Source organism: Puntigrus tetrazona, chromosome 13 (genome assembly GCF_018831695.1).
Source record: "Puntigrus tetrazona isolate hp1 chromosome 13, ASM1883169v1, whole genome shotgun sequence".
NCBI classification, from domain to species: domain Eukaryota; kingdom Metazoa; phylum Chordata; class Actinopteri; order Cypriniformes; family Cyprinidae; genus Puntigrus; species Puntigrus tetrazona.
Genome location: NC_056711.1, coordinates 13,493,819 through 13,521,603, shown reverse-complemented (window position 1 = coordinate 13,521,603; position 27,785 = coordinate 13,493,819). Strand labels below are relative to the sequence as shown.

Here is a 27,785-nt window from a genome sequence, read left to right as displayed (position 1 = left end):
GGCTCTTGATTATTAAGTTAATAAATCAAATATACACAGTGATTAATTAAAAAAAATATACATATCTACACTAAATTGACACAATTCTTCATATTGGCAGCAGAAAGCTGACCGACCTATCCCGCCCCAAGAAAAGAAAAATAATAAATAATTTTTTTTGCTTTTTTCCCCCCATTTTTCATACTCATTTCCGACAACTGCTGTGGTGCGTAGCTGTGAAGGCACTTTCAGTTCAGAACTAGAAATAAAACCAACTAGAGAGAGTTTCCCCACAGCCGCTGGATAAGGAAGAAACAACTACTTTAGCTTTGAGAGCATTGTCATTATGAACAAAAATAACACTTAAAACTATTTGCAAACACTATGCAAACTTTTCAGACTCACTGAGATACTCAAACGTATCCACAAAAATATAGACATTTGAAATGTGTACTTTTTTTTTTTTTTTTTTTTTTTTTAAACAATTTTTTTTAAAACAATTTTTATTTTTATTTTTTTTTACGAAGGAAAACACTGGATGCGAAACGCAGCATTTGGGTTTTCCAGCCGTCCACAGCAACTTTTACAATTGCCAGTGTGAAGCCAGCTTGTCAAAACTTAAATTAACACAGGATTCTAGGCAAATAACGGCCTTGGAGTCCAGAACACGACGCAACAGTTTTAAGAAGCACAACCCCCCCGAGACCCTGCCAAATGACCGGTAAGTGCAACAGGGGTTCAGTCGCACGGCAACACAGCTGCCTGCTATACGATATACTCCATCCTGTTTAAGCTTTGTGCCGTCTCTAAGTCTCTGTTGTCCTGTTTGTTAGTCCAATTTGGGTTTTTGTTGGGCGCGCGCTCCTCCCGTTCCACCAGCGTGTAAGCCGGCTGCTTGGTGAAGCGCGCTTTCTGCAGGTGTTTGTCCATCTCCTCTTCCTCCACCTCGGAGTTATGCGTCCTAATTTTGGCAATGATGGAGTTCTTTCCCTCGTAGTCTTTTATGGCCACGCCGTGGGCCGAGTGTTTCTCGATGGGGTTCTTGATTTGGTTGAGCTGCTCACGCACGTTATTGGTGGTATTGTCCTCTGTAGCTGAGGTAGTTGCGTTGCTGTGAGTGTTCTGTTTCCGGCGGCGGTGAATGCACCACAGGAAGGCCGAGGCCAGGGCGAGGATCCAGAGCACGATGAAGATGGAGCTGAGCAGAGGAACCAAGTAGCCTAGGGATAGAAGAACCATAGGGACAGTAAGTCAGTAATTTGTAACAACGAGAAGACTGCAAGGAAAACTATTAAAATGTCTTTTTACTTGTGAACATTTGTGCATTGGAAATGGGAAAACCTTGGTGTAGGAAAAAATAATCCACACTTTAATTCAACAGCAACATTTTCCTATTTTGGACAAGACATACACTGTTTATACCCAGTCCCCTGGCCCAATCTACAGAGGCTGGCTCACACAGAAACATAGGACGCCATTTTTGATGAACAGCATGCATAAAGAGGGCCCTGATGTCTAATTGAAGTTCAATCCAACTGGCAGAGCTTATGTAACATTCCATGGCTTCAATGACTTAAAGCTTCTTTTGACAGTTAAACATTGCTCAAGCAAGACAGACCGAGGACAGACAGTTCAACACGACTGGCCTAGACTGTGGAAACCTTAAAACTTAAATTTTTGACTACTTTTCAGCAAAGATGGACCCAATGTCCGGTGTGATGTAGAGCTGCTTACCAGTTTCGGGGCTTGGTGTCTGGTGAACTCGTACGCCGGTGATGGCTTTGATGATGGTGCTGTTACCATTGTGCTTGCTCACCAAGTCAAATATTTGACTCGTAATGTCTTTAATAGGATTCCTGTCCAACCTGGGCTCTTCTGTGGACTGTACAGGAAACACACAAAACAAACTTTTCGAGATATTGTTGAAGATTTAAAATAACTTTTGTTTTGTTTATAAAATGGAAGTTATTTGGGTCCAAAACCACACAATTTACTTTACAGACTAACTTTTTTCCCTCACTGTGTAACAAAGGAATAGGGACAATCTTTTGTTTTTCATAGAAGAAAGAAGGTTTGCAATGACATTAGTGTAATCAAGGAGTACTAAAAACTTGGAACAGGTTGAAGCTAAAGGTGGCCCTCAAAAAACCGTCAGATGTTATGTTAGACCACCGGTCTCAGGCTCAATTGCTAGACACATTGAAGTTGTACTTACAATGCTGACGTGAATCTCATTGCTGGCTGAAGAAGATGGCTCACAGGTGATGGACACAGCGTACTCTGCCGTGAGGTTCTTCAGCAGGTACCAGTGCCTCAGCTCATTACAAACATGTTCCACACTCAGGCCCTGTCGCAACAGAAAGATCTATTAGGAGTTTGTTCACATTTAAGCACTTTCCAAGTAAATAATTAGTGCAATATGCATCTAAATCCCCAAAACGTCTTCTCAGTTTTTAGGTTTGTCTCCAATGATAGAGCAGACAGTGCGGGCAGTGCAAAAAAAGTCCAAAATGAAAGATTTTGTCTTTTGGGAGAAAGTAAAAGAAATTGGATGGCAAGGTTCTCCCCTGTCAAATATTAATCTTATACACTTCTCCGTAGTTTCTGTAGCCCATTAGTAGAAGAACCACATGTTTTTTATGCTTGTCACTGTCCTTTGTTGCACTCGCTTGTCTCTCGCTCAGCAATTCGGGCTGGCTGGTGGGCAGCCGCCAGCGGTGTTTCTCAACAATGACTGCCTAAGTATAAAACCGTTACGGGATATTAGCTCAGGAATGTCTTGGTTCGGAAAGGGATACTGAGCCAGAGCTTATTGTATAAAATGTATTTCTTGCGCTTTTATTCATCTAAAGAAAAAGTGTTTGGATATGACAACAAAGCTTGTGAGAATCCAACCAGCATGGAAAACTTCACCCATGAGGAACGTTGTCTCCTAGATGAAGAGAACCTGATCTTTCACGCCCCACTGCGCTCTCAGTTCTCCACCGAATTAGAGAAGGGTGGAGGAGCCGTTTGGAGAAGGGGGAAAACGGCTCAAAAGCTCATAATTCAGTCGCTCTCTTCTGAAAGTATGACTCACTTGAGGCATGTTCTCCTTGTTAAAGGTGAACGTGATGTTGGCACAGCTGTCGTCCTGGTAAGAGAAGCTGGCGTGGCATTTGGAGGGTGGAGGGGGTGCAGGGGGCCAACACTCTCCCAGACTAGGACAGGGTTTGACAAAGCAGTGCTCTTCTTTGATGGGAACACAGGATTGACCTGCAGGACACCCATTTCTGGCCTTTCCTGCCCGACATGATTTCGGTCCACACCACATCTGAAGAAAGAGCCGAAAAAGGCATGTTTGATTGCATAATTAAGAAAAGTATTATTAAATGCCTTGATAAATCGAAGCAGGGGCAGCTAAGTTACCATGGTGCAATGAATCTTTCCATTTTGACACTGGCAAATGTTGCATTCTTCCTCCCATTTAGCACCATCCGCAGTTACTTGTCCGTTAGCAATACAGGGTCTCCCAATGACTGTGAACGACATCAACAGAAGATTATGACGTGGCAAGAAAGGATTTGGTATGGTGTGATCAAGCATTACATTTCATTCAGTGTGTATATTTTTAATTTGTTTGTATTGTCACATTCATTGCAGCCCAAGTATCTCAAATTGATCTGAAACTAAGGAGAATTTTTTGACAACTTTGAAACTGTCTAATCAATAATATCACGGCTTTGTAGAAAAGGAATGATGAAGAGATGTTAATGCAGGTCTTGCTGTCCTTTTCAGTAAGAAATAAGTGGTGTGTTGCCTGTTTGCGCAAGCCTATACTGTATGACTCTTACCTTCTTGACACTCTAGTCCTGTTCTTCCAGGTGGACAAAGGCAACGATAACCATTGATTTCGTCTACGCAGGTAGAGCCAATTGCGCAGGGAGAAGACTGACACTCGTTTATATCTGAAGGAATGAAGAGAATCTGTTAAGAATCATGCTTTGAACGTTTCAAGTCCTAAAGCATTCCAATCGCATGAATAGCAACAGGTATGGTCTTGTTTGCCAGTAAAAACATTGAAATATTTTTTTAAATGGATTTACATATTAAGCAAGGCTTGTTTTCCAAGAACATCTTAAATGAAGGTTTGTTTTTTGCTCGAAACAAGGCAAAACTGTCATGCTGTCTTCTTATGAAGTTAAACATTCCCAAAGACATAATTTTGATTGAGGCAAGTTCATAAAGTATAACCGAACACCCTGTCTTGATGGACTATATCATCTTAGGTTCGGCTGACATTAACGTCATGAGCTCATTTGCAGGTTTGGATGCATCAAACAGCAAAGCCTGAGTTATGTCTCGTGCAGCCAGATGAAAGCTTTTCAAAGAGCAAATGGAGCTCTGTAATCAGTGCTGGATAACCAGGCTTGATGGGCTTTCGGTCACTGCGAGTCAGTTTCTCCCGAGGGGCCGTGAACATCAGCGCTACAGAATGCGAGGACGCTGCTTGCTGTGCAGTTGGCATTCTGCCCAGAGGGCTGGCTAATTGGGTGGCTAGACCGTGCATTTTGCTCCAGCTCTGTTTGTTTTTGATGAGATGTGTTGCACATTTACAGGGCTGACAGCCAAGAGGATCAGGCGTCATCTAACACTCACTTATGCGGCAGTCTGGCCCGGCGAAACCCGGAGCGCACTCGCAACGGTACCAGTTTTCACCATCCACACACGTCCCGCTGTTGTAGCTATGGAGAGAAAAAGACAGAAGGTTAGACACAGTTCGGTTCAGGCATCATTGCAGCATTACAAACGGTGTCCAAAAAAAGCATTGGTCAAACACCAAAGGAAAGTCAAAACTGGCCTGTTGACATGCTATATAAGAGCTGTTGGCTAACAGTGAACGAAATTTGAGTGTGGTCAAATAAAGTGGAATAAGTAAATAAATAAATGTAAATTATATTATTTGTTGTTAATTTTATTGTTATTATAATTATAAAATAATGTAAGCTTAATATAAACGTAAAAAAAAAAACTAAATGAAATAAAAATAATAAAAATATACAAAAAAATCATATAAAATAAAATGAATAAAGGAAAAAAAAATAAGCATAAAATGCAGATCAAAAAAATAAAATTAATAAAAAGTCCAATAAAAATGAATACAAACAGGTTTAAATAAAATGAATAAATTAAAAAGTAAAATATAAAACTAATATAAAATATACAGTAAATACAAAAACAAATAAAATATAAATAAAATTAAACAATTCTCACCAACCAGCGAACAGTAACTTTATAAAGAAATTTGCTACTAAATTATTTTATACACCGAAATATCCCAAATGTCGTCAACTGTAATTGAGACTCTCACTGATAAAAGTGACAATAGAAACTGTGTAACGTCTACTAATAAACATTTGTTGCAGCTTGCATGTCACAACAACTTTTACAACTATGCAAAAACAGGTAAATCCAATTATAAGCGGATTTGATCAGTTCACTGTTATCAGTGGCCTCTAATTCCAAATGACAAAATCCTTATAAAATGAACTCATGCTAATCTGTTTTGCTGGGATATATTACTGTGAACTCAAAATCTTGCTTAGACAAATTCTCGAGCAGATGAACCTGATGTCAAAAGCACAATAGGCAGCAAGCTTAACGCACCCTTGGAATGACAGAAGCACTGGGAGTGCCTGTTTCCCAGCACTGTGAGAGAGTGTGAGAAAGTGCGGCACAGCTGTACGGGCCTGTTTACAGCGGCAGGCTGTGTGTGCGTAAATGTTTTGCCAGGACTTACCATGGGTGTGGGTTGCAGTCGTTGGTATCTGAAAGAGAGAGAGAGAGAGAGAGAGAAGAGGGTTTGATTCACTTCACACCCATGTGAGCACATAAGAACGAACACAACAGTCAACATGTCAGAGCTTGTGTCGGAGCGCGCGTGCGTCTGCGTGCTCGCGTGGGCGTCCAGTTTGGCAGAGTCGCTGATTGCTGGGTTACTAACTGACTTGCTGTCTCCAGATTTTCTTCTCTTCATTTTTAGGACTCCAGGTTTCTCCGTTCTCACAAAGCGAGAGGTGCACAACAATACATGAGAAAGGCACATCGAGGAAAAAAAAAAAAAAAAAAAAGAGAAGCGGTGGGCTTGAGGAAAGGGGGGGACATCTGTCTCCACTTTCCCTCATTTAAATTTTTTCCTTCGTAGCTGGCAGCAGCCGACAATGTCCAGCCAGGGTGAGGTGGGTTTAGAGAAAGAATGGAAAAGAACGAGCGAGACAAAGCCAGGAAAATGGATCCCTGCTTTATTCTCAGACTAAATGAGGGTTGAAAAAAATTAACTTTTATGAGTGAAACTATTCCCTCTTCCACTTTAAATCTACCTAGGAAGTGCGGTACTCACTCTCCGTGCAGGTGGATCCTTCCCAGCCTTCCTTGCAGACGCAGGTGAAGGAGTCGCCGTTGACCACACAGGTGCCTCCGTTCTCACATGGGTTGGGCAGACAGCTGCTGTTCTTGGCTGCGGAGGAGCCACAAGAGAGGTCAGAATGCTTTGAACTGAACAGATCAACACGAGTGCAACCACAACAAGACTGCCACACTTAAAACGGACCCGCTACATCTTGAAGTATTACCAAGTACAACATTTCCCAAGACTCGATCCAACTAAACTTCCCATCAAAGAATTGGAGCCGACCGTACGCCAGATATGATATTTTCTGCATCAAAGAAATCTGCAAAAATGCTCGTCCCAAAATCTGATGGGGTTATTTTATAGGAGCGTGCTATTTGAAGCGTATTGCAGCCAATACATTGACAGAAATAGAGATATTTCAGTCTGTGAGCTCGGGTGATTGAATGTGAACAGTGTTTTCCCCATATTTTTCAAAGCAACTACTTCTTAGTTTACATTTTAAACCATAAATCAGTTTCTGAATACTTAAGGGTTTTCAACTGAAGGGTACATGGAAAAAAGCATTAAAATGATTAATGGCTATAAAATTTTTGTATATCACAATTTTATATCATTTATCTGTTGTATCTGTATATCATGTTATTTATATTTTACATTATATCCCAATTTACATCTACCCTGACACCTACCCTATGTACCCTGACAACTATTTAATTTAATGATTGGTTGGAAATACAGCGCTATAGAAATACATATAAATTACTTAAGTCAATAGTTTAAATGCCCCCACATTTCAGGAGGGAGGTACTTTGCAAGATGATCAAATTTGTCAGTCAATGGCATTATAAAGTTTTAAAACCCCAGAGTTTGAAATTTAGTTCACAATACTTGAAGCCAAATAATTTGCTGCACAGTTGTAGCTTGAAACTGCTTGCTCTAACATTGCATTTTTGTGACTTTACAGCAAGAAGTGTGATAAAGAGGTTTATGGGAGTGCAGTATTTTTGTAAGGGTTTGATGCATATGTGCTGCATGACATTTTAACATAGAGAAAGTTAATGGGCTTCACTCAAACTGACCTATGTTACACGTGGCTCCTTCCCAGCCAGGTGAGCACCTGCATTTGAATATGTCCCCTTCATCATGACATGTACCTCCATTATTGCATGTGGCTTCGTCACATTGACTATCACCTGCAATTACAGTTGATCCAATAGTATTTTATAACTCCATATGTACACGCTCACACACAAACAAAAACTCAGCAAACTGGGTGGGTCATAAAAATAGTCTTTCGTACGGGAGTGGCAGGTTTTTCCCTTCCAGCCATTTCTACATTCGCAGTAGAAATCGTTCACCAGGTCTTGACATGCTCCCTTGTTCAGACAGGGGTTCAAGCCGCAGTCATCAATGTCTGGAGAAATGGGGGGGGAAAGAACAAGAAAATGAGCTTAAACAAGCACTAACATTTAACAAAAGCAGAGAGAAATCTATTAAAATGAACATACTGATTTCGCAGTGACCTCCTTCCCAGCCGTCAGCACAAATGCACTGATAAACGTTCACCTTATCGATGCAAGTACCGCCATTGCGACATGGGTTACTCTCACAGTCGTTTATATCTAAAAAAGACCACGGACGCCACAAAATTTAGGATCATCTACACAGATGTAAAGGATGCACAATATATTGTTTGAATATCAGCTAATATTAATGTTCATTGTGGCTGGTACTGATATTGTTTGGTTGTTACTGCAGTTTTAATTGCGTAAACTCATTTTCTGTACTTTTACTTTGAGATTAGCTTTGCTGTCATCTAAAGTGCACTTCAAAAACACTAATAATTTAATAACACTGTTAAATGCAACCTTTAGCAAATCCAATACAGAATAATGCAGAATTTAAAACTAATAAACTAATAAAAAATAATTTTAGATTTAGTGTTTTAAACAACAAACTATACATGTACTTAGAGAAAATAGTAAGGACGGTGCATGCCTATAATCCAGTAATAATGTTAAAAAGTCTTACTCTCATGGCAGTAGGTGCCTCTGAATCCTTCCTGACACTCGCACGTAAACTGGCCTCCAGCCTGACTCCTGCAGCGTCCGTGAGGACCACAGACGTTTGAGGAGATATATCGCACCCCTTCCGGCGTACTGTTGGATGCCACAGCAACAGTGCAGCTGTCAATCACTGTGAAAGTTTCAGAGAAAGAACGAAACCCAGCTGTTAAAACTCTGGGTTCATTGTGAAACAAGACCTACTAAAAGTAAACTAAACCCACAATACCCATTCTTCCAGTTTATTTCAATATTTATGGTTCCACTTTCTAAGTTTTAACATCTACTTTTGCAGAAAGAGTGTACGAGGTGGCCATTTAATGCACATAAGCCCTGAAAGTTGAAAGAAACTTGATGGGCTTATCTAGCTGTGGGGTTTGCCCCTCCTCGAACACACACACACACACACACACTTTTAAACATCCAAGGCAGAGAATCCCACCAAGTCATTACCACGAAGAACACACACAGAGCTGTTAAGAAACTGGCAAACGTTCAGGAGGATTTGGGAATGGAGAAAGTGTTTAGGAGACTGTGTGTATGTGAGCTGTGTGTCCAGGGAGGTTACTGTCAAATAGCTCACCATGGGCTGAAAAAGCCTCATGTAACAAAATACGAGTTCTTTTTCCTCATCTTTCCCCCTGAAGGTGGTGGGAGAGTCCATGGGCCTGTAATCTAGTTTTACTCAGCAGCTGAACAATGGCATGCAACTGGCAGATCAGCTTACTCTGGGTTTTAGGGGCGGTTTACAAAGAGATACCGAGATGGGATCCGTCTCAGAGACTGAGATTTCTCACCTTGGCATGATGTGGTTCGACAATGGTCCTTCAGGTGAGAGCAGTTTTTACCCTCGTAGTCATCGGGGCATTTGCAGAAGTAGTCCGAGGCCAGGTTGAAACACTGCGCGCCGTTCTGACATGGGTTGGGCTGGCAGTAATCGATATCCAACTACACCAGAGAAAGATTTACAAGAGGAGAAAAGAGAGCTCAATGATGAGGGGAAAATGATATCCAGGCATTTTTGGATTCTTAGAAAACACAGAGCAACCCTCAACAGCCTCGACACAGCGTCTGCCAGGAAAAAGCGCACCAAAACGCTCAGGAGAATAAAAACAAATAGAAGAATATTTTAACGAGCTAGCCAAACCCTGCCTGTCTCAAACCTAGCCCGTCTTTCTTTGTCTCTCTTTCTTCGGGGTACAACTAGAGCTGGGTGGATGAAGGTATATACTGTTTTGCACATTTTTTAAAGAAATTAATACTTGTATTCAGCTAAGATACATTAAACTGATCAAAATATTTGAAATTATATTTCAAATAAATGCCATATGAACTTCCCATTCATTCATTCATTCATTCATTCATTCATTCAAGTGTCCAGTTTAGCAACAGTTACTTTAGGTTTGCATGTTTTGAGTCTTGTTATTAGCTGAGATTGACTACCAGATCCCAGATAGTTATAGATAACTTTTTTGGGTTTTCTGGGGGGGGGGTTGTACAGCATATACATTAACAGTGATTCAAGTATTTTATATACTAATACATCAATAGTCAAGAAAGAAAACAGGACTTTCTCTCACCTGACACAGCTGACCTGAAAAGCCAGCAGGACACAGACACTGAAATCCATTGACTTCATCCTGACACCGGCCACCGTTCAGGCAGGGACTGCTAGCACACTCATCCACATCCTTGTCACAGTGTTCTCCCGAATAGCCAGGAGGGCAAAGACAGCGGTAACCATTCACCAAATCCTGTCAAAGATGAAAGCTATAACGTTATTTTTTTGAAAAAGCTACAATAACTCGAAGTAGTGAACAAGGTAAAATCATCTCTGGGCCATAAACACGGGCATACTTTCCTGGCACTAACCCCTAAAAAGAAATGTTCAGCTTAGAAGGCTTACTTTATTTTTTTTTGTACAGCACTTCTGAGAATGAATGGTATCAATATGTCAGCCTCAGATGGCACACCCATGTTTCTGTTCTGTATGTTTACAGTTTCTACTCTTCAACAATAAGCTCTTCTGGAGATGAACTAGTTACAGGATTTGTCAAAGTTTGAGAGGTTCATGGCATTAAGCCTTAGAAAATGACTCAAGAGTTTTGTTTGAAGCAGTCCGTAGCAATTAAAATGGATATCCTTGAGCACACCTGTACATTCCACTTTGTTCTCAGATATATCCGATTTCAGATAAACCCATCACTAAATATCACATACAAAATAACTAGCTGTACTTGGCCTCTTTACATGCCAGCCCCTTCCTGCTAAAATAAAAACAAAAGAATATTACACTACCATTCATTTGTTTAGAGTCAGTAAGATGTTTTTAAAGGAAGACTCTTATCTTCACCAAGGTTGTATTTGTTTTTATTGCTAATTTAATATATTAGAAAATGTCGTTTAGTCTTGAATTTTCAAGCATTACTCAAGGGTCACATGATCCTTCATAAAATCAATCTCAAAATCAAACTCAATCTAATATGCTGATTTCATACATTTCATATTGTCAATGTTGGTATTTCAAACTTTTAAACAGAAGTGCACATTGATAGTAAAACATCAAAAGATCTCTTACCTTGCAAGTTCCTCCATTCAGACATTGTCCCTGGCAGTCATTTATGTCTGAAATTAAAATAATTATGTCAGAATTGTTAAGCCAAAAACATCAGACAAAGCAAAAGCACATACAGAGATAAAAAGTTTAAAAAGCCATTGGTGTACTCACTTATATCACAATTCTGACCCGTCCAACCAGGGAGACACTCGCAGAAATATCCACCAATCAGATTGTGGCATGACTTGGCATTCACACATGGCTTGTCCTCACATTCATTGGCATCTTTGAAAATACATTTTGTGATTAACTCCTAGTTAAAAGCATGATGAAAGTCAAACTTCAAATTGCTTCACTAATCTCTCACCAATCAGACACATTTTGCCGGTCCAGTGAGGAGGGCAGGTACATTTGAAGCCATTTACCAAATCCTGACAGGTGCCTCCATGTTTGCATGGGTTGGGTGTACAATCATCCACATCTGTGAGATCAGAGCAGGTTAGGCAAATCAAGTGTTGCTGAATATTTTCTTCAGAGTGTGTTTGTGTGCCTTCTTACTGATTTCGCACGATGGGCCGCTCCAGCCGACTGCACAGTGACACTCGTAACCCTGACTGGTCTCCTTGCACGTACCTCCATTCGCACAAGGGTTGGACAGACAGGCATGTTCAGCTGTGAATGCAAGCATACAGTATCACTTGTGTGCAGTTTTTATTGATTTTCACCTAAAAATCTGTTATTATTTACCCTCATGGTGTTTTAATCTCATGCAACTCTCCCGTACAAGCCAAATTATCACTATATTGAAACTAAAATGAGCTAAACAGAAGAAATAAACTACATGAGGATTCATTTTTGGTTGACATATAGATGTACTGATGTACTCTCAAGTCTGTTGATATAACCTTTGCACTGCTGTCACAAGACTGACACCATTAACTTAACAGTTAAGCCTTTATCTTCCTGCTTTTGAACAATTCCTCCAATGGTTTTGATAGGGGAAGATTTCACTGCCTCAGGAGGCTTTCACCACCCTGAGGGCTTGAATCTGTATCATATGAATCCGAGAGGATGATAAGGAGGAAAAAAGCCATGACGGACCATCTGGCATAATTCATCACTATACCCATCCAACCACTGACTGTCAAAACAGATGAGATTCACTGGCAGGACATATCATAACAGAGGATTAGCAGACCTGGGCGCCCTTCCTGACACTGTAGACAGTTAAGGCCCATGATCTGACATCATCTGATCCCCCATAGGCTCTCTACCGCGTTTTCCATCTTGCTATACCAGAATGCAATGACACTGCTACAGACTTTCACTTAGTGTCAATAACAAAATGGCATTGTGTATAAAATGGACTTGTGCCAACAGACACACATAAATGACACACATAATGACTGTTAAGATTTATTAAACAAGACTATTCAAATCATTGTTTCGTAAACAGGGGAAGTACCTTCATAGTAGTATTTTTTTTAATTTATTTTTGACAGTGTTTTATGTGTTATATATTTCATCACAATAGAATGACTTCTGTGGAGCTGAAATCTGATGGCCTTAACTTACCAACATTAACTACAAAACAAAGTTGTAAACTCTCAAAAACTGTCTCATGCATACTGCATTTAAAATGGTCAGCAATCACTATATAAGATTGGTTTATTATTGTGATATCACTTTTTTTTTGGCCACAATTTGCCGACTGAACCAAATTCTAGTGTGATGTTTGCAGTGTGGCTGGACTCACCTCGTTCACAGTTGACCCCAGAGTAGCCATCTTCACAAGAGCACTGGTATTTGTCAGGCCCTGTATTGCTGCACGTTCCTCCATTCAGACACGGCTGGTGAGTTCCACAGTAGTTTAGATCTGAGAGGTAAGAACAAAATAGATATGTTAGGATTAAGAATGTTAGAAAACAAAAACAAAATAAAAGACTGAATAAGTCAAATAAATGCATGTTTACCTTTGTCACAGAGTTGTCCACCCCAGTTAGTGTCACAGAGGCACTGCCAGGGTTCAACGCAGGTTCCGTGTACACAGCCCGGATGAGGGATGCACTTATCACAATATGGACCCTGCCAGCCGTAAAGACACCTGAAAAAGATAAACAGACACTAAGGCAAGGCTTTAAAATGCTTATATAAATATATATATATATATATATATATATATATATACACTAGATGAATTTTTAGTAATAGTGTTAATTTCTAGTTTTTTGTTGTTCATTTTAATCATATTGATTTTGAACTTTGAGACCAAAATTGCCACTACATGTTTAATAATACATTAATAATAACTATTTTAATAATAACTACAGCATTGATCAACAGCAGTTACAATTTAGCGAAAACCAAATGTAGGAGCCTAATAAAATTGTTCATTTTAAAAGAAAATTTCAGACGGCACTTAGATAGTCTTGCATCTGAGTGTATTTGAGACCTATTATCTGAGTTGTTATCATGAATAACAATGTCTGTAGTTTCATGACGAGATTAACAGTGCAAAACAATTTTCAACACAGTATTACTTTAATTACATGTTATTTTGAGAAAAAGAGAAGAAAATGTTCTTGTTTATCCTTTGAAAAATGTAAATAATATTCACCCACACCTCTTTTAGAAAGAGTTTGCTTTTCCAATTCTCTCATTTTCTCAAGAGGCGTCAGGGCTGAAGAAGTATGTTCTGTTATAACGACAACACCACACAAAAACAATGTGTAGTGATTTTCTAAAGCATAATTTGCCATCATTTTCTCAAAGTACTTATCAAAACTTTGAGAAAAGTGTTGTTTTTCAGGGCGTTCAGTGCTCAAAGGTTACCCTTTCATAAACCCTGTTTTAAAAGTTCGCTCCAGTCCACTGGGAAAAGGGAACTGCCGACAACTTCTTGTCTGATTATTTAATGCCAAGCCATGCAAACAACAAACAGCAGCTTTAAAACTCCACTGGGTCTTTTAGAGAGACTAACATTAGCTTGTGGCAGGACACTCTGTCTCAATAAAAGCAGAGCGGCTTGGCCCCAGAACTGCTCGGACCGTCTGGGTGGGGGGGGTTGGGATTGTATTTGTAAACTGCTTCATTGGCCAATGTATTTATGGTGGGTTCTTTTGAATTCTCACTCCTGTTCCCATGTAGCCTTTCTCCACCCAGGGAACGAAAAAAACTGAGTCAGATCTACAGCCACAAAATATCTCTAAGCCTGTAATTAAAAGCCATCTCCAAAACAGCTCAGCAATAGGTCTCCCCTACACTTCCCCATTAAGATGGCAGTAATTAAACAGCCTGAGCGATAACCTGCTCCTTAAAGAAGGATTCAGACGAGATACTAAGTCACTTGAGCGCTTAGCCACAGGAAAACAGACTGCCCTCTGGGGAAAAAAGAAAACAATTAGCCTGAGGCGGCAGTTCAGCTGTAAAAATAAACACGGTGGTTGAGGAAACCTCTCTCTGTGATTAAGGACAACTATTTTTAAACCTGCGAGAAGATTTCGACTATGAGAAACATTCGCAAAACCGTATTTCACTTTAGAGATGTCTTAGAAGTGACTGTGAATAATATTAAAGCAAAAGTATGGCACTAAAGCAGCATGGCTGAGTAACATTTTCACCTCGACCGTAGGCTTCGGCGGTTCCAATTTAGCACAGTAAGAGCTCTTGTTACAACAGTTGCACAATTGCATGGTTGTGTGTTCTGGCAAGCTTTCAGTGAGAGATGAATAGGTAATGGGATATAATCATGCCAAATGTAACAAAGAGCTGAGGTTTTAGTATACATTGAATTCCGTAGACTTCCAGCCTTGATCTTGAACGCTTTCAGAGATAGTACAATGATGAGAATTACTCAAACAAAACAGATCCTTGTAACAAAACATCACTAACGTCAGTCTGCTTACCAAAAAAACATGCAAACACATATACAGAACTGATGAAAAACCAGAAAAAGCCCAATGCAAAACCTGCCGTGACTTGCTCCAACCAAAAGAAGATCAGTTTGTTGCGTAAGAAATTCAATTTTCATTAACTCGATGCCCTACTCAACACAAATAAGTTACACATGACACATTCCTTTATGACGAAGCAAATAACTTCAGAAAGCCTTGTTTATGCATTTTTGTTTATGCAATTGTACACATTACGAAGCAAAGCCTATGTCAAGGAAAACATTCTGCTACGGAAGGATAAAAAAAATGCCTCGAATTCTGTTCTCTAGGGAAACAACACAATAGAATAAACCACCGTGTTATTTTATTACACATTAAACAAGCCAGTTAGTTTGACAAATTTTTTTATGTGCTTCACTGTCACAATAGAAAAGAAAAGCATTTATTATGCACTCATAAATCACTGAGCTATAGCTGTATACGAACACACACAGATACACATCGCTTTCTCTTCCCCTGTGGCCAAATTCATACATCATTAGTAAAACAAGCAGTGCATTTTAAAATCCAATTAAAGATTGAACTTGGCAGATGATGGTTTTCAGATAAGGCTTCAACATCTCGCCAAACAAAAGCAAAATAGCTAAAAATAGCTTTGTGTTTGAGTTGTCTTTAGAACACGGCCTTATTGACATCGAGTCACTGCTAAACGCCAGCCATGTTGGAATATTTGGAGGTGGATGTCAGTAATCTGTGCTATCATTGTCTGTGAACCAGAAACAGAGCTTGTGCTATCAGACTAGGAAAGGTCAAGCAGGACACATGGATTCTAACATGATTTAACCATGAGCCTCTAGTTGCAGTGAAAGCTTGTACTGTTGGATCTGTCACACTTTAAAAAGGCTTGGCTAAAAATGTTAAAGAGCTAGGCCGAGTACGAAACAAACCTGGTGACAGTGTAAAGTACTTTTTGGCAGAAAATGCCACAAAAATAGGGAGAAATATTGCAGATTACTCACTTGCAGCCACCTGGTTGTTTACAAGATCCATGTTCGGTGCTGCAACCTTGTCTGCAGATTGCTGGAAAACAGAAAGAGTAGGAAAGGATGAATGAGATTAAGTTTGCCCCTATACCATGTGCCTCAATGTCCCTTGTTCACCCATGAAAACAATTTTGGCAATGTATGGGGCGGGAATCTTTCAAACCCCTGACCAGACTAACTGTATTCTACTCTAATTTGAGTCCTGTCGTCAGGCTTCGGGTGTTGCGCTCTCCGTCCACAGCTTATTCCAAACTAATACCCTCACCCACCAGCCTCTTAAAATGGCAACTGTTTGAAAGCCATTGATTTAACCGTTTTTTTTGCAAATCATTTGACTTTACTCACGACATGTGACACTGAAGATTGGAGTAATGGCTACTGAAAACTCTAAAACTAAAATACATTTAAAAACATATTAAAATAATAAACTGTTATTTAACATTGCAATAATATTACAGTTTTTACTGTATTTTGGATTAAATAAATGAAAAAAAAAAGTACTTGCTCACCCGTATTGCAGTCAGGACCCGTCCATCCTTCCAGGCAGGTCTTGTTGCCATTCTGGTCACAGGTGTAATGTCCAAAGAACTCGTCACGTGGCCGGCAAAACTTGTTGCAGCCAAAGCCGTAGTAGTGTTCATCGCAGGTGACCCGGATCTGGTACTCGAACTGAGCGATGGGGCCGTTGTGGGTCAGTCTCTGCCATTGTCGATTTGGGTTGATCATGCCAGAGTGGTACGCTTTCTCAATGAGCTTTCCACCTGAACGGTCAATGTGTAACAGTTAGAACGGCCTTGACACAATAACACCACACACAATTCAAAAAGTTAAAGGTTAAACGAGAAACCTCAATGTCTCGATATCTAGTTGCTCGCACATTAAAGATATCGCTGGCCTAAAATGACCCCTTGTGTTTATAGCTGAAGGAAAAGCCACAATCACAATTAATTACACTGTGCAAACAATATGTAATCCTATTAGCAGCCAGGCCTCATGACATCAGTACACAAACACTGTCTTGCTCACTTTTTCTCTCTCTCTGTTTGATATATTCACCCCAGTCGATTCAGATCCCATGCAGAGAAGTGAATTAGAGCAGGGGTTTCTGGAGACCCCCAAGTGGCCACATGGGGGTCCATGGAAAATTACACTGAAAAAATGTTGGCATTAAATTGACTGAAATTACAGAAAAAAACATGTTCAAAAAAAGCCAAGTTGTGCAAAATCTTGTTATTAAACAGAGTTTGTTAGGCATAACCTCTAGCAAAATATACATTTTTGCAGACCCCAAGCATTTCAAATCCATTTATTTTTAACTGAATTAATGAATAATTATCTATTTGTTTGTGTTCAACTTCCAGTATCTATCCAGTGAATATTTTACTCAGCTGTTTTATGCCAAATTAGCAATTATCACATGCCTATTAATTAGGCTATAGAAACTTAATTTTTAAACAAATTAAAATGGTGTCTTTTATTGTTACATTGATGTAATATTGCTTCTACACTGTAAAACAAAAGCCAACTTAAAATTTTAAAGACAATTTTCTCATCTTCCTCAAGTTAGAAAACGCCTACAAAAAATGTAGATAAGTTTAAACAAAACAATCTGCAGAAGCTGGTTACCTTAAATTTTTTAATTGGCTTAACTTTTTCTTTTTCTTTTTTTTTTTTACAGTGTACACTAACAAGACTTTGTTTATTCTTCCCATCTCTATTCCTAACTGTGCTGTTTCTGCCAACAGAAGATGAGGTAAGCTGACAGCTCCATCTTTCACAGTTTTCCTGAATGTGACTAGAACAGGAGACTATGAAATTTCTATTCCTCCCTTTCACATAAACACTAATCTTTAAAGTCCTCTGCAAACTAATAAACATGGGTAGATTTATCCCTAGAAGAGGTAGAAAGAGCGAAAAGAGATGATATTATGGAGGCCAGGTGGGCCTATAGTTCATAGTACTCTGGAATGCAGAGGGTCATTGTGGCATTTCACTTGCACCCTGAACCCAGCGGACAGAGCCAAGTGTCATGTCTTTACTACCTGCAGCCTGATCCACTTCACTGTGGGGTGAGGAAGTCACATTAAACTGACAAAAAAAACTCCACACTCTCAGGGCAAGGAACAAGAGAGTTTTTATATAGCAAAAACTAATTCTATTAATGATATGGATATATATATATATATATATATATATATATATATATATATATATATATATATATATATATATATATATATATGAAAAATATTCACCATTCAAAAGTTTGGGGTCAGCAAGATTTGAAAAAATGTAAACTTGTTTTCAGCAAGGGCACATTAGGTTGACCAAAAGTGGCGTAAAAACATTTATAATGCTAAAGGATTTCTATTTCATGTTGTTCTTTGAACACAAATCCTCTTCATCAAAGAATCCAGAAAATAATGTACCAGGATTTCCACAAGAATATTAGGCAACTGTCAAAATTGATATAAGATGCCTTTTGCCATCGCAGAGGAAAAATAAAAACATTATAAAATATATGAAAATAGAGAAAACTGCTGTTTAAAATATTAATATTATTTTACAATATTACTGTTTTTACAATATTATTTCTTTTTTTTAAATAAAAGATAAAAATACAGCCTAAGTGAGCATAAGAGACTTTAAAGATAATTTTCCAAAATCTTACCAATTATAAAAGTAATAAAAGCATGTGATTGTAATTTTTAACCAAAGACACTGTACACATTTGATCAGTTTCTATTTTTCTTTGGAATCAGATCCATATCCATGTTCCACTGTTTTTTTCCTGGTACAGCTTTAAAAATGACAAAATGATTTCGTCTAAATCTATCTATAAAACTGAAGTCGTTACTAAATCTTCTCAAAATGCAGCAAAGCCACAAATGAAAGTCTAAATTGGCTACAAATTTGGGGATTGTCAGATTCTAATATTTCATTCGAATATTTAAAGTCCAATAAACAGAAACAAATGCCTCCAAAATGTAGCACAACACGTATTAGGTATCTGAAAAGACCACCAATACAGTGTACAGGTTCTAGCATCGACCATTATCATATGCAGTCTATAAGCTGATACACACTCTAGAGAACAAGACAAGAGTACAACTTCAACTTTTCTGCAACAAAAACTCTAGAAAAATTCTGAATATCTGGATATAGCTGGAAGCACTACATCGGTTACAACTCAGAAGAGCTATTCAAATGAACTTCATCAGACTCAGTTTAGTGTCTAAATGGGACTGTTTCTGGAGTGTTAAGCCCTGTTGAGGTGTAAGAAGAGAAAGGTTATAGCAAACATAACCTTGTGCTTGAGCTATGCACTGTGACAGAGAGGCCATGAGACCTTGACTGCCAACACCTGCCATTAGTCATCAGGTATTCGGAAACATTTTCATAAGCATGAGGCCCCCTCGACAATGTTTCTCACAGACAGACAGACACACACACACACACACACTCTTCCTCCTCTTCACTTCACTTCCCTGTCCTGTCACACACACCTGTCAGCACATTTAGTTTAAAGACTAGCATGCTATGAGCAGAAATGGGTACAAAAACAAACATTAATTTCTTACATTTCCTAATGTTTAAACAAAAGAAGAATCAAAACAAACTTTAGTTTCTTAGATTTTCCAGTTTAAAAGAAAAGAAAGTTATGCAGAAGAAACAAAACAAAAACTTGAATTTCTTACATTTTGCAGTTTAAATGAAAGTTGTTACGAAACAAAGCAAAAATAGAAACGAATCAAACAAGGCAACAACCACAAAAAGGACATCAAAGGGACAAACAAAAATATATCAGACAAAAAGCAAATTAAAACAAAAAGAAGCAAAACAAACAGCCAAAGATCATGCTACTCACTTTCGCTGGCGGTATCGTTATTGAAGTCCAAGGCCTCCACTATCAACGTGTAGGACCGCTGAAAGAGAAAAACACACATGCAGTCAGCAATGAAACCAAAACAAAGAAACTTCAAAGATCATTTTACATCAACAGAGCTTTAGCCAGGGACCTTGACTTGTAACTAATAAACACCAATGACAAAATGTGACCATGGGGACACACTGAGAAATGTGCCGTGAAAGGATCAAAAGAATAATACAACCTTCACCTTGTCTGGTAGTGCTCTCCTGAAACTTTTTATGCAGATACAGTATCACCGTTTAAACGGTGACTTGTAGAATAGATGAACAAGCTCCCTTGTTTATTAAGGTGGGAGACAACTAATCAACTACTCGAAAGAACTAAGCAGCTCTCTACCCTTCACAGTACACAGTGACACTTAATTACAATATTTAATCAGCAAATTTGTCAATTCAAACTTATTTGCCTGGGCGCATGAAATGAAATTATTAATGTTAATATTAGCAATGATGAGCTTTATTTTTTATAGCACGTTTCATACAAGGAACTCAGCTCTCAATGCTTTATAATAAAAAAAAAAATTACAATAAGCACCAATTGCTTCATATGGAAACAAGTAAAAAATCATAATAGAAACAAAATGAGATTAAAGATAAAATCCCTTTTGTAAAGATGAAATTATTACATACATAAAATGAAATTCAAACCAAGTAATATAGAAACAAAACAGATTTAGGCTTTTCATTGTGCTTGAGCACTGCAGCATCAGGCTGCTCCTCTCCATTGTGAACATTATTTCCCAGAAAATAATGAAATTTCCAGAAATGACAGACCCCAGACTTCTTTTACATGTGTGTGTTTATTATGTGTGAGGGTCTAGTAGAGTTGAATCACTGGGTCATGTTATTCTCACTGACAGTTATGTGGCATGCATCAGTTCAGCGGTCATTGTAAGGACATTAGGTCCAACATTTTGTACATTCAATGAAGTCCTTCTATTTTAGGACTAACTTTATTATGCAAAATTAGCCCTTTAATTTGTAGTTTGACAAATAGGTTATAAGTAAACGTCTACTTCTATTAAAACTTTTATTTTGAATATATAATATAAAAACACAATTATAGCTATAATGCTGAGTAATACATATCCATTTACCACATTATTTACATGGTACTCTGAGAGGACACCACAGTTTGACCCAAGAGCTAAGGTTTTGGCTGGCAAGTGAAACACAGATGCCATAACTACAAAAAAAACCCCAACTTTTCACAGTTTGGCACTGTAAATATCTTGATGATGTCAGTTGCTACTTGACTGATGTCATCATGTGATTAGTCAAATGATAGTTATTGGCTAATGTATGCAGATCTAAGTGCTCTTAAGCAATGCTGGTGGAAATAAAATTTTTTCTGTACCAGTTGAGCAACGGAAATGCTGACAGTCCAGTGCTGTCCAAGTATTACAGGCCTCATTGGTTCTACCATGGTTCATATTTAAAAATAAATCATTTTGTTATTTTTTTCCTTACAGTTCATACATACTAATAAATTTCCACTAATGTCCATTCTGCATAACTAGCACACATGACAGAAAGAGTTATGAGGAGGAGAAGAAAATTGCAGGTTGAAAGTGAACTTGTTTCTTTGAAAAACCCACAAAAATCCCCTTTCGCTTCTCGCTTTCAGGTCTTTTGTGTGCTGCGTTTTGTTCCTCTTTTTCCCCACGGAGAGGAATGTGGAGTGAGGATCTGAGGGAGTTGCGGGGGGTGGGCTGCTTTTAGCATGACTCCAATGCAGGCCGAGATCTCTGGAGGGGTTGGCTACATTTCAGCACTTCTGAAACGCTTTGTCTGACTTAAGGTCATCATGGCTCTCACCGGTATCAGGTAACAAGAGGCACGGAGAGAGAGAGAGAGATTACTCCGCCTGAGAGAATGAAATGAGCGTCCATATCTAGGATTTAGTGTTAGAAGTTGATCGAAAAAAGCAGAAGCATATGAGAGAAAACGAGCCTGCATGCGAATGTGCCTGTGCCAGAATTGAAGCGTCTCTTTTCGGCACCTACTTGTCAGATTCACACACTCGTACTCTTGACGAGGGACCACGGAATTTCCAACATCTCCATGGTTCTCACTGTCCATTTGCTGCAATGATGGGTCCTGAGTCCCCTGTGCCAGACCATTCAAACAAACCGATGCGCAACACGTCTCACTCTACAAAGAACTAAAATTAGACTGGGTCATTCGGATCTCCATGACTTAAAGAATATCAAGATAATAACGTTGGCAAGACAAAAACCTCACGTGGAAAATGTCGGTCAAGTGGTACTAGAGATTCTAGTCAGTGCAATACAACTTTCTTTACTTTCTATAAAATGCTACAAATGAATTTAGGAATCTAAATGTAAAACTTTAAAAAGTCTTGAATTAGCATGCACAGTTGAAAATAAATAAATAAATAAATAAATTATATATATATATATATATATATATATATATATATATATATATATATATATATATATATGTATGTATGTATGTGTGTATGCATTTGAGATATATATATATATATATATATATATATATATATATATATATATATATATATATATATATATATACACACATTATCATCTGGATAAATATTAATAATTTTAAAAATTAGGTCAGAATGTTTTACTGTGCAAAATCCCTAAGTGTTTATTAAAGCACAGGTGCTAAAAAGTCTCCTCCTAGCCAGTATCTTTGTGGTTAGTGCGCTGACAGCGAGCCGAGTTTGATTGAACGTTGATGAAGTTTCTTTGCCTACCCCTCTCCCCTATCTCCACCCAACGCTACTGTCCTGTCCCCAAAACGCATAAAAAGCCCATTAACACAAGTTTAAAAAAAATTACACAGTCGCTGTGTTTATGGTTATCAAATGTCAGTTTATTTGATACAAGCTGTGTCACCTCCACTGAGATAAACCTTGTCCTTCCTCTCCTTGTCCACACTTGAACGCATTGTTAACACAAACATGCTGTTGATTCATAGCCACCATTGAATTAACAAATCTTGACAGTTAATGTATATCAAGCAAACAGCTCATTAATTTCAGCTGCCCCGCACTTCCACAAAGTGTTTGAAAGTGCCCGCTACTGTATATTACGGGCATGTCCGGACATGAGCTAGCACAACCTCCCACCAGATCAGGCCAGCGACTAAAAACGATGATGGACTTAGTAACCTAAACAATTGTTTTACCTGACATTATGTAGTTTTACGTTTACGCATTTGGTAGATGCTTTGATCCAATGCGACTTGCATTGCATTAAAGGCATGTTTTATGTATCAGTTCATGCATTCTCTGGGAACCAATCACCAATGACCTTGGTGTTGCTAGCAACGCGCTCTATTTTTTGAGCTACTGGAAGGTTTTGTGCCTTAAAAGGGTTCAAACAGGCAAAATTAAGAAACAATCATGTTTTTTTTGTGAGAAACAGGGGAGGTCCTAAAGAAAAGGGCCGCTGTTGGATCTCAATCCATAACTCACAATCTGGTTATCAGCTCTAAACGCCTGCTGCCGCAAGGTTCTTTTTTCCCATGCTTGTCACTGACCTCAGTGTCATCATTGAACTCTCACTGTCCCCATCAGCAGACTCCCAAACTTCACACCGCATTTGCCTTATCGCTCCAGGCCTTCCCAGACATCTGATAAGGGTCTACACTTGCTCCCAAACCCCCTGAGCTGTGATATGGGACATATTCATCTTCAACAAACGGCTGAGGCTCCTCGTTTTTGCTTTTATCACACTCACTTGCTCTGGCTATCTGCCAAATGATGTCTCCGCTGGAAAAAGTGTGATTGCTAATAAGGAGAGGCTGACATGTAGAGTGACAAACGTTCAACAATGGCTCCGGATGTACTCCGTCAGATTCCAATCAATCAAAGTCAACAGGGTTTACATTAGCAGCTTGGAAACTAGACTATGACCAAGAAGGTAACCGCCCTTTTTTGCCTTTCAGGAGGTGCAATCACAGAAGGAAGGCTTTTTTTTGTGAGAGATTCCTATCAGGAGTGTTGGCCGTAGATAAGGGGGGCTCGCAAGGAAAGCTTTTGACAATCTTTCACTGCTCTCTCTGGCGTGGAAAATGAGACGGGATTCCCTGATAACAGGTCTGTCAGTCACCTGTGTGCACACAAGCGCTACTGGCAGCCATCTAATCTCCTGTCACTCAGGAAGGTGATCGCGTATAGGGACTGAGGAGAGAATCGGATCAAACAGCACATCAGCTGTCAGGTCTCCAGTCAAAGGGAGCGTATTCAAGATTAGACATCTCAGTACAACAAAATGTTTCCTGGTAACATCATAAATCTGAACCGAATAAGTCATGTGTGAGGTGATTAAGAAAAGTTGGCTCAACAAAACATAAGTATTACACTACTTTACAATGACCCAACAATACCTCATTCAAGACCTTAACAAGGGTGAGAAAAAAGACAAACGATGCATTTCCCCGTACTACGACTTGAGTAATTTGCACTTAACTGCCACATCAGAGGAGACCGTATAAAGCAAACATGTCATTATCCCCTTAGCTGCCCGTAGCTCTTTCCCTCAGGCTTGTGGACGGTTCACCTGCATTTTATTCCCACACCGACCAACGCTCAGACTGCTGTGTTTCCCAACAGCGTAAGAGAAACGGACAGAATGTGCTCCGAAAAGCAAAAGAGAGACTTTAAAATATGGTTTGGATTACTTCTGTGTTTACTTTGAAAGGGACGTGAATTAAATACACACATAAATGCCAGTTTGGCTTTTAGGAAAGGGAACGGGTTCACAGACTATTAAACAGAATGGAAGATGGGACAGGAAAAAAGGAATTATCCAATTTGTTGGTGAACCAGCTTTTTGGCTCATGCTGAGCAGACAGGCCCCAGGTGCATTCAGGGCCACGGGGCCAGAGAGCAGCGCTGTAATTTGCTGAAACGGCCAGTATGAGAAGTAAGGTCAGGGCTGGGGCGGGTTTGTCTAGGAGCCGATCTCATCACTGCTGAGTCGAACGCAGCTTCCTGTTGCTTGCCCTGGGCCGGCATTATTCCTGGACTGGCTCCATTATGCACAGTAATCCTCCCTGTAGCCAGTTTGGCCCGGCTATTGTCACCCCCTGTTTCATGTTCGCTGAAGCTGGCTCTGTCTGGGTGGGCTATGACTAAAACCCTCTCGCTCTCTTTTACACTCTACACTCCTCTCTAAAACTAAAAGCACGGGGCAATCAAATGCAGTAAAAGGTGCAAAATAAATGGGTGGTATTCCTGTAAATGAAACATGTAACGTTTGGCGACGAGATTTGGCTGTTGTGTCTGGGAACTTGCTGAGAGTAATTACCGAGGGTTGCAAAGTTAAAAGGTGCCATACCTAGTCTCCAGTCAGCCGTGACTGACACAAAGCCTAAACTTCAACTCTCCCCAGCTGCCAACAGAAAAAAATAATTAGCGACTGACTGAAGTGTGCTATATCGTAATTTTTTGATTTTATCATACTTTTGATGATTAAAAGAAACCATTTGCAGTAGGCCTTAGAAGTGCACATCACAAAAATAGCTGGAGTGTTACATGATCAACACATGCCCACTGGCCATCTAGTTCACATAGTGGACAGGTGGGCAGCTCACTGAGGCAAACAGTTCAAACAGGGACACGTTTTCTTTGTCAAACCAAGAGTTCGTCCTTTGATTATTTTTTTTTTTTTAATCATTTTGACCCTGCTGGAAATGCATCCACAATGACATCATCAAGCGAGCAGGTGCACAAGCGCTCACGCCAACAGAAAGTACGAAAGGACAGTTCAGCGTCCCCAAAGTCAAGAGCTCCTGAGAAATTAACAGAAACTCAGGGTTTCCAGACTTTCTGACTAATGGACTTATACAACTGGAACACCATTTTTAGGATTTGATTAGTTGATTCAACTTTTACAGGCTTCAAAGGTTTTGCAGGACTGTGGGAATCCTGTGAATATCTATTTCCGAATAGGGGATCCCAGAAAACTGTATCAAGTAGATCGATACCACTAAAATAGCTCCAACAAAGGTATTGCTACCAGTTTAAGGTTACACTACACCGAGGTTTACGACCCCCAACCAGACTGTCAGCTAGCCCTGTGACCCTGAGTATAAATAAAGCTAGATTTTCTCAGGGTAACACTTTCATTAAGAACATTAGTTAACACCACTACAAAACATATCATTGAACAAAGTCAGAAGTCTCCTAAAAAAGTGTTTTATCTAGCTTAAATTCTCCATTGACCCCCTGGAGTACCTTCAGGGACTCTCAAGGGTCCAGAGGCCCACAATTTATTTAGTTAATACAGCTTAAATGTTGGCAGACATCACACTCCATACTACAGTAGGGATTCTATTACATGACTGCATATCAAAACACGTAGGTTTACTGCAAATCACCTGCAGTTTAGACTGGCTTGATAACAGGGGTTATAAAAGCCCCTTAAATAGATGACTGCCATTTCAAGAGATCACGGTCAACTCATAAATACTTTAATGCTGCAAGACAAACATTGGCAAACCTCTCTTCTGTGGAGCTTCGGCTCATGTGCTTCACACCAAACAAATCTTCTTTTATTTGCATTCTAATACAGTGACACAAATGAAGAGGTTTATTTGATGTATTTATTTACAGAGTTAGCTGACTGCCAAAGAGGAGACACCGAAAGGAGCTTCGTGAGGAGTGAATTTTCTGTCAACATTCTAATCAAGGCATTTATAAATGTTTTGCCAGGGAAACGTCTTTGCTTACATCCGTTTAACATTTAAATGTCATCACTTTCAACTAGACTTTATTCATCAGTAAACAAATTTTTGAGTAGCGTTGGCTCAGCAGCGTAACGAAGACCTCTGAGTTGTTGTTTTTGTTTACGGTGTCACGCACACACAAGACAACCCGAGCAGGTATAAACTCCAGGACAAACCGCACACGTGGATCGAAACATTGCTACGATGTACCGCCAACGTTGCGTCATCGTAACCCGCTATGACCTCATTAATTACGCTCTAAAACAAGAAACGCGACGTCTACTCACCGGCCACGCAAAACTGAAGGGTAAAACAATCCTTGACTTTTCACTCCGCGTTCCCTTGGTCGAAAATTTATTCCCACCGAGAACGGGCGTAGATCCAGTTCCGAAACTGCAAGCCCCAGCAGCGGAAACTCGCGATTGATATTCCTTCAGACAAACTTTAAAATATGTATCACATTCGTCCCGCGTGCATTTGCGATCCGCCGGGTTCCTCTCGCCGTCGCAGCACGAGCCGTTCTGCAGTTCGCCTTTCGCATTCTGCATCGATACGATTTCCAGCTCGAAGTGCCCCGATGCGTCAGACACCTGTTGAGAAAAGGGGGGGGGAAAGAAATCCGTTTATATAAAGTGCGGCGAAATCAAATGCTCCTCGTTTTATCGAATGGGCTGCTGAACATCGTCTGCCAATCTGTCAGTGTCAGACTGAAGCATGCAGAAAGTTTGCGCTGCTTTTGAGAGGTCCGAACGTGGTTGTTTTTGCTATCACACAGAATATATTTTGTCAATGCTGTTCTAACTTTATGTTACAGTATTTTGAGCACGAAGACAGAAAAAAATAACATTTCAGTTATTTAAGCGCACTCACCTTCGTCGGCAAGCATAACAAAAAGGCATGAAGGTAGAAAGCAGAAAATACTGAACTCCGTCGCACAATCATGCCTTCTTGTTGGTGTTGCTTTGAGACTCAGAAGTTCTAGCCGCCTCACGGCTCTAATGTACTCCCCGATTTAACATGCACGGGTGGAGAACAACTTTATTTCTTTCAGAAGACTATTTTCCAATGTGTAGAAAACTGCCTCCTATTATCCCAGCGTATCTGCAATTCTTATCTTTCTTATTCTTCTTCTCTCTCTCAGCGGCGGGTATACATTACACAGAAGCCATGAGAGCGTTTGTCCGCGACTGACTGACTGCG

General features: G+C 39.5%; 1 protein-coding gene across 1 annotated transcript; it reads right to left on the bottom strand.

Moving 5' to 3' along the window:
- Positions 1 to 473: 473 nt before the first annotated feature.
- On the bottom strand, positions 474 to 27,785 carry jag1b (jagged canonical Notch ligand 1b). Its single transcript, XM_043255047.1, has 26 exons — positions 27,456 to 27,785; positions 26,873 to 27,175; positions 19,795 to 19,852; positions 16,436 to 16,687; positions 15,903 to 15,963; positions 12,964 to 13,094; positions 12,747 to 12,866; positions 11,549 to 11,662; positions 11,358 to 11,471; positions 11,162 to 11,275; positions 11,012 to 11,058; positions 10,014 to 10,187; positions 9,231 to 9,381; positions 8,402 to 8,566; positions 7,879 to 7,992; positions 7,671 to 7,784; positions 7,450 to 7,563; positions 6,359 to 6,475; positions 5,759 to 5,786; positions 4,618 to 4,703; positions 3,813 to 3,926; positions 3,388 to 3,497; positions 3,059 to 3,292; positions 2,195 to 2,326; positions 1,714 to 1,861; positions 474 to 1,199 (listed from the first exon to the last, which is right to left on the bottom strand). Exons 1-26 carry the CDS (start codon positions 27,525 to 27,527, stop codon positions 745 to 747), a joined length of 3,642 nt encoding a protein of 1,213 aa, XP_043110982.1. The 5' UTR covers positions 27,528 to 27,785; the 3' UTR covers positions 474 to 744.